Raw genomic sequence first — 7,660 nt, 5'->3', positions numbered from 1 at the left:
CATTGCAAGAGGGGCTACTCAAGGCATGGAGTTGGCATGGGTGTAGGTCACCATCCTTGAGCAAAAACAGACCAAGAAAGCCATGGAAGCTTGAAAGCTATAATTGTAATTAATAGTGATTAATGATGATTAGTAAACTTAAAAAGTTGATGGCCTTGTCCTCTCTTTATTTGGCCCATAGCCTATGATTATAATATTTACACTTATCCAAACTACCACATCATTATACTTGGGCTGATGTTGTGACTTAAAAAACAAATACAAAGCTAGAACTCTAATACAATGAGCTATCGATGATCACAAAAAATGCTTTAAGATGGGTACATCTAAAATACAAATCTTTCAAGTTATTACAGAATATAAAACTTGAGCTTCACATACTATTGCATATACAAAAATTTATGTAATAATAGAAATTACATATGCAATATAGAAGTTGATCTGTTGAAATCTTCTCAACCAATATCAATAACAGCTGGGGCAGGTTCCAAAGAATATGTGATTCTAGCAGATAACACATGTTGAAGAGGATCCAGAACAATCAACTTTTGAATAATTGTCAGGGAACAAGTCTTTCTCCTTGCTTTCAATTCCATACTGCAAAAGACTCTTCCTATTACAAAAACTTTTAATATATGCCTGCCTAAACTCCACTGAAACAATCAAACCTATCCAGCTCTTGCAGTGCGGAGTCCACCCAAATGACTCCCCCATCCACAGAGGAGGATGTTACTTTACCAGCAGTGTGGTGAATTTAGCATGAACATGTAGAAGATCGCTGTGTTCCTCCTGTTGAAAGGTCAATTGTATCCGGGAGATAACTGCAGATCAAAGCACACAATTACACTCATTGTTTGCTTGAACAGCATTTGTTTAATCCAAGCTCAACTTACATTTCCTCATCTGTCTCGTTTTTCAAGGCATTCTTTGCAATACACTGGAAAGCCGCATCCACATTCAGGTCCTCCTTGGCTGATGTTTCAAAATAAGGAATGTTTCCTTTACTTGCACACCAAGCTTTAGCCTTCTTTTCTGATACCTAGGAAGGCCACAAAATTGTACTTTTTATGTTTACAAATGCATATAAGATAAATTCTGTACAACTAAAAATGCTGAAAATATGTACCACCCGGCTGTTCCCGCTGTCAATGTCTAATTTATTTCCCAGCACCATGAATGGAAAGTTCTCTGGGTCAGATGGATTTGCCTGCCATGACAGAATATCAGCACACGACCAAAGCTTGCCCATGGGTAGACAGGTGACTCAGGAGTTCATTACCTGAATGAGAAACTCGTCTCGCCAATTGGCCAGGCTATCAAACGACTTCATGACATTCACATCGTACACTAGAACACAGCAGTCTGCACCCCTATAGAAGGCCACGCCAAGGCTCTGAAACCGCTCTTGTCCAGCTGTATCCCAAATCTGCAGCATTATTAGCCCAAGTGAGAAGTAATATCCCATACTCAGCCTAGGAACCGTGTGTTTCTCACATCAGCCAACCCAAATACACTTTGCCTGATTGGGGAATATTTTCTCAAAGTTCAATTCCTTCAAAAGACATGTATCCAAAATCTGCAAACTCTAGTGTACACATACACATTAGGGGGAGGGTGGTTATATAGCCGTTTAAAAGTTCATCCGTAATCACAACATAAGCATGCCTCAAAGTAGGTGGCAGGTGCAGTTTCAAGTGTAAAGCAATGTCATCTTTCGTTGTTAGATTTCATAGCAATATCATCATGTTGAGTTTATGATGCTATTTCCACGTACTCAGCCTTGTGAGGGACTATATTCTCAATGCCTCCACAAACCATCTATATGCTATATCGGCAAGCCCTAAGACACATAAAACACAGGAGAAATATGATCTCAAAAGGTTATGTATCCCAAATCTGCAAACCCCACATAAATTAGCAATCCCTGACCTTGAAAAATCAATGCCTACAACTACTTCCCAATTAAAAAAAGCCTAAGCTAAATGCAAAAACCCTAGCAGATATAGCATTCAAATTGAGAACAAGCCTGGTCTCAACAGAGTACTGTTTCCCACATACCTGCATGGTGACCAGCCTGTCTTCTACTTGAACCTCCTTTGTGAGAAAGTCTGCTCCAATGGTTGCCTTGTATTGATTGCTGAATTTCTTGTTCACGTATCTATGGTAATGCGATCAAGGAGAACACCACATGATAGAAAGGTGGGTTTCAAAGAAACCCTTTAATTTTCTCAAGCCAAAAAAGGATACTGATTCATCAGAGACGTTTTTCCCACACTGCCACGCGAAAATACAGCCGATCGGTGGGAAGAAAATGAAGTAAAACGCAGAGGAAAAAATTAGTACAGAAAAACATACCCGCTGTCTCCGAGAATGATGACCTTCAGCAGAGTTCGTTTTCGCGTGGCCATTTCTTTGTTGATCCTGCAGAAAAGATTAAAATTAAACCCTGCCTTGCAAAAATCCTGCAGGAGAGATTAGGGTTACCTTGCGGAATAGCTTATGCTCCCCTCTTGCAGAAATCCTACAGGAGAAGCCTGCGGAAGAAATAAGGTGGAAAGCTTGAGGAGGAAATTAGGATTTACTGTTTTCAGAATGGAACGAGGGTTTGCCTGTCGCAAGCTCAATGCACAGAGCTCGAAACTCTCAGGCAAGGCAAAACGTGCGTTTCTCTCTCTCTCTCTCTCTCTCTCTCTCTTGAAAGCAAAAGCGAAGACAAGACAGGGCGATGTGAGCTGGCTCTTCCGGATCTCAACCTCGTATCTGCCCGATTGTATCCATGTGTTCAAGTCCGTTGGACCAAAAAAGGTTATGGGTTCTAAAGAGGGTAAAACCTTTTAGTGATCGCATCTATTTGGTAATAGTAGTAGGTGTGATTGAATACGTATTATAATAATATTCGTAGGAAGTTTGATTAAGTGAATTTAATTTAGGAGAGGTGGAAAATTATAAGAGGAAAGATGCCTTTCTCAAGGCTAAGAATATGTTATTATTTTATGTAGCAATTCAGCACGCATGAGATATCTCATTTGTCATCTTGCTTGCTTGCTTGTTTTATTCTACATTTTGTGAATGTAATTATATGGCTTCTAAGAGGATTAAAGACTCTCATACCTCCACCCACTATGATTTTTAATAGGGAGAAGAGAGTGTGTCAAGTTCGAACCCTACTTAGCCTCATTTCTTTCTCATCCATCTAACTAGCTAGACACATTGGTCCTCACCATTATACATGGAATTTTCCTTTGCTTGCACCCTCTCCCCTTCCCTTCTCTCTTCCTCTCAACATGCCCATGTGCTCAACAAGACTCATTTGTTGTATGCACTTAAATCCATGCATCTCCTTTAACCATGCCTATGCACTTTTAAGGAATATTCGAGTCTCTTCTTGTCCCTATTTAGCCTCATTTCTTCCTCATCCATCTAATTGGTTGGACACATTGGTCGTCACCATTATACATGGAACCTTGCACCCTCTCCCCTCCCCTTTTCTCTTCCTCTCAACATGCCCATCTACTCAATATGACTCATTTGTTTTATGCACTTAAATCCATGCATCTCCCTTAACCACGCTTATGCGCTTTTAATCTCTTATTAATGATGTAAAGAAATTTAAAATGAGAGCCTGTGCTATGAAATTCTTCTCTCTTGCATAGAAGGACAAGAAAGAATGCATTATAAGCGAAGAACGTAGAGCGAGGCAATATTTATAGGTCATAAGATGCATAGAACTTTGTACCGCTATTTGTAACTATGACATGCACATAATGATAATTGATTATGGGATCTATTCAAGCCTATGGCATGTGTATTGCTAGCTGAAATGGAATTTGTATATACATAGCCTATATATTACATTAATTAGTTTTTGGGCCCCTAGATATACCATGGGTAACGAGACATTTATCACATGTGTATAAGACATTTTCAATAATGAGAAAGTACAAAATCCTATTATCATAATTGATTCTAAGTTTCTCTTGAGCTCTCTTGGTAGTAGCTTGCATGCTTGCTTGGTTCTTCTTCGTTGATTACCTTTTGGGCCCAAGATATACCATGGGCGACCACAAATTTGTCATGTGAATAAGATATTTTCAATAATGAGAAAGGACACAATCTCATTATCATAATTGAGTCTAAGTTTCTCTTGAGCTCTCGTGGTAGTAGCTTGCATGCTTGCTTGGTTGTTCTTTGTTATAGCATGCTTGTGGATTATGGTGTATGCATGGAGTGGTTTGCTTTCTTGCTTCTCTCCCTCTCCCTCTCCATCTCTCTCACTCTCTTTGTATGCATGTAGGCATTGAGGTAGAGGTTAACCACTTCTTAAGTCAATAGAGTTTTGCCCTCCTGTCCTACTATACGTTGCTTTGCCATCTTACACGCTCGAATGAGCACTTATCTTTTGTAAGATGAAACTGGAACATATAAAACTACCTTACTTTTGCTTGCTTGCATGCTACTAGATTCTTGCTTGCACGAATCTAATAGCATGCTAATAAATGGATTGCTTACAGCACAAATAGGTTTGCTTGTAGGTTTCTCCCTCTCATTCTTGCATACTAGATAGATTGCTTGCATGAATAGGTTTGCTTTTGTAGGTTTCTCCCTCTCTTCATCTGCCTTTTGTAAGAGAGACCCAACATGAAGGCCATTCTCTTCTTGCCTCCTGTTAGAGTGGGGACAAAGATAACAACACACACACAAATGTAGCTAACAAGTGGGGATAAAGAGAAGCACAACACTCAAAGGTAGCAACACAAAGGTAGCTAGCAAGCATGGATAGAGAGAAGCACAACACTCAAAGTAGATTGATGAGAATGAGTGAAGTATAAGTGAAGTGACATGATAAGGTCACCTACACACACTCATAAGAGTATGGAGAAAAAGACCTCCTAAGGAGGGAAAAAGTACCCCGACCCATTATTAGCCTATGTCCACACATCACTACTATATAATGGTTTAAAACCCCCCCTAGTGATGATGTTAAGATGTACAAAGATCATGTGGCTGATCAATCCTCAAATGGTTTACAAATCCCCCTAAAATGATGATGTGAACATGTATAGGGATCATATGTAGCTAGTCAATGGTAATAAGCCCAGAGCTTTGCAAAAAGCCTCAAACTTCTCTCGTGAGAGAGCCTTTGTGAACATATATGCCCATTGTTATGTGTAGAGACATAAGCCAGGGAAATAATGATAATACACCTCAATGTGCTTTGTGTGAGCATGAAACATTGGGTTTGAATAGTAGCCTAATAGCCAACCAATCCAATCCATCTATCCGGCTCGTCAACCTCGGGGGCCCAGCTGACAATGGCCAATGCACTTTGGTTGTTAGTGAAGATGGAGGTTGTTGTCCAACACCAAGATCTACTAAAAGGCATCTAAGCCATACAATCTCCACAATCATTGTAAAAGCTGCCCTATACTCAGCTTCATAGCTCGCCATCTAGCTACGTCTTTCTGAGCCATGATATATATAAATCACCAAGATGAAAGCAAAAGTCACTAGTGTGGACACTCCCATATTATAAAATCAAGCCCAATAAAAATCACTAAAAGCAAAAGTCACTAGTGTGGACACTCGCATATTATAAAATCAAGCCCAATAAAAGTATACAACTAAATATCACCCCCCTTAGTAGAGAATAACTAGTGTGGACACTCCCATATTATAAAATCAAGCCCAATAAAAATCACTAAAAGCAAAAGTCCCTAGTGTGGACACTCCCATATTATAAAATCAAGCCCAATAAAAATCACTAAAAGCAAAAGTCACTAGTGTGGACACTCGCATATTATAAAATCAAGCCCAATAAAAGTATACAACTAAATATCACCCCCCTTAGTAGAGAATAACCCAAGGGACTGAGTGCCCTATAATTATTGAAATGCTTACTTATAGGATTGTGCATAAACTTATTCAATTGGGAGACCCTAAGATGAATGTTTGGCCTTGTATTACATAGATAGATGATACACCTATTAGCCTAATGATAAATTGATGCATCAAATGGTTCACCTGCATCCTAGAGACTAAGAGCCAAGCACTAGATTTACAATCTTTAAGACCAAACCTTGTAAGCAATCCTCATACCATGCTCTGGGAGCCTCCTTAAAGCCATATAAAGCTTTTCATAACCTATGTACTTTAGACTCCTATCCCTTCTGAACAAAACCACAAAGCTAAGATACATAAACCTCCTCATGTAAATCATCATTCAAGATGGCAATCTTGATATCCAATTGATATATATTCTATCCAATGATGCATTGCCAATGCAATAATACATTGGATTATAGTCATCCGAGATGTGGGGCCAAAGGTCTCAGCATCATCTATGCCCTTCTCTTGAGAATAAGCCTTGATGGTGGTAACAAGGCTTGTTAAAAAGGTATCATCATAATCTATGCCCTTCTCTTGAGCATAACCCTTTTCAAGAAGCCTTGATGGTAGCAGTCTCAATGCTACCATTAGTTTTACACTAAATCTTATAAACCCACTTCACATTGATGGCCTTTTAACCATTAAAAAAATCTACCAAATACCAAATATCATTTTTTGAGGATTGAGTTTACTCATTCTACATAGCCTACATCCCAATGATCATTTTCATGTGCTTCCTTAAAGGAAACATGTTCTTCTTCATTGCATATATGCAGGCTATACAAGATTAAGTCGTACTACTCATCCTGCATCCAATGATCATTTTCATGTGCTTCCTTAAAGGAAACATGTTTCTCTTCATTGCATATATACTGGCAATGAGAGAATAATCCACAAAAGAATAAGATGTATGATGAGAAACTATATGTGTCTTGCTAGGTAAAGGAGTAGCTAATTTACTATTCCGCAATGTTTGTGCCAACCATTTTGGCATACTCTTGGATGCCTGTATGGATGCCCTTTCCTCATCCACTGCATCATCCATAATTTCCTCATCAATAAGCTAATCTATGGGCTAAACTTTGAGCCGATATGGTTTGATTTGTGGCACCTTATTAAGTATTCATTTGCTCCACATATGGCTGTCCAACATTGGCTGTCCAACATTGTACAACAAAGGCAAACGTGTATCAAATATGTAATTTAAGCATAAATTTTTCTATTTTTTCCATAAAAGCATGGGTTGAACTAAGTAGTTCTCAACAAAGACAACATCTTTACTCACCAAAATATACCTTATATTGGATGGTAGAGTCTGTTTTCTAAGCTGTATCCCACAAATATGCAATCTATCGCCTTATCATCTATCTTATTGCATTGTTGTGCTCAGGAACGCGAGCATCAACAAGACAACCAAAAACATGCAAATGAGCCACAGAGGGCTTCCTCCCATTCCAAGTTTCATAAGGGATAATTGTCTGCAAGGCCTTGGTGGGGCATCTGTTTAGCTCATAAGTAGCACATATAACTTCCTCCAACCAAGAAGCATGAGGCAAATCTTAGCTTTTAACCATGCAATGTGCCATCTTCATGAGATATCTATACTTCCTCTCAATCGCACCATTTTGTTGAGGTGTGTAAAGCACCATGCATTAACATTTTATGCCTCTTTCAACCATATATGCACAAAACTCCTTAAGGTATATACTCTCCTTCGTGATCTATATGAAGGGTGCCAATTTTACATACATAGAAATTTTTAGCCATAGAAACG

General features: G+C 38.9%; 1 protein-coding gene across 3 annotated transcripts; it reads right to left on the bottom strand.

The window, feature by feature from the left end:
• Nucleotides 1–383: 383 nt before the first annotated feature.
• On the bottom strand, nucleotides 384–2,701 carry LOC147604873 (ras-related protein Rab7-like). Of its 3 annotated transcripts, none has more exons than XM_086793844.1 (9): nucleotides 2,583–2,701; nucleotides 2,356–2,421; nucleotides 2,248–2,274; nucleotides 2,059–2,158; nucleotides 1,280–1,426; nucleotides 1,127–1,207; nucleotides 894–1,039; nucleotides 739–821; nucleotides 384–597 (listed from the first exon to the last, which is right to left on the bottom strand). In XM_086793844.1, the coding sequence occupies exons 2-8, from the start codon at nucleotides 2,406–2,408 to the stop codon at nucleotides 755–757; spliced, it is 621 nt and encodes a 206-aa protein (XP_086649970.1). In that variant the 5' UTR covers nucleotides 2,409–2,421; nucleotides 2,583–2,701; the 3' UTR covers nucleotides 384–597; nucleotides 739–754. The 3 variants fall into 3 exon arrangements, with proteins under 3 accessions (XP_086649970.1, XP_086649968.1, XP_086649969.1); XM_086793842.1 differs by having other exon boundaries at nucleotides 2,485–2,690; XM_086793843.1 differs by having other exon boundaries at nucleotides 384–821; nucleotides 2,583–2,698.
• Between the last annotated feature and the right edge of the window lie 4,959 nt (nucleotides 2,702–7,660).

The sequence above is a fragment of the Cibotium barometz genome, chromosome 60 (assembly GCF_041138505.1).
Source record: "Cibotium barometz isolate CiBa-2024 chromosome 60, ASM4113850v1, whole genome shotgun sequence".
Lineage (NCBI taxonomy): Eukaryota > Viridiplantae > Streptophyta > Polypodiopsida > Cyatheales > Cibotiaceae > Cibotium > Cibotium barometz.
The sequence above is the reverse complement of the archived record's forward strand: the minus strand, read 5'-3'. Positions and strand labels throughout refer to the sequence as shown.

Bases quoted from the DNA above. Each gene is read 5' to 3' on its own strand.
- LOC147604873 (XM_086793844.1), bottom strand. From the start codon at position 2,408: ATGGCCACGCGAAAACGAACTCTGCTGAAGGTCATCATTCTCGGAGAC. The intron at 2,275-2,355 runs GTATGTTTTTCT...TTCGCGTGGCAG, and splicing joins ATCATTCTCGGAGACAGCGG to TGTGGGAAAAACGTCTCTGA. The intron at 822-893 runs GTAAGTTGAGCT...TTTGATCTGCAG, and splicing joins AACGAGACAGATGAGGAAAT to TTATCTCCCGGATACAATTG.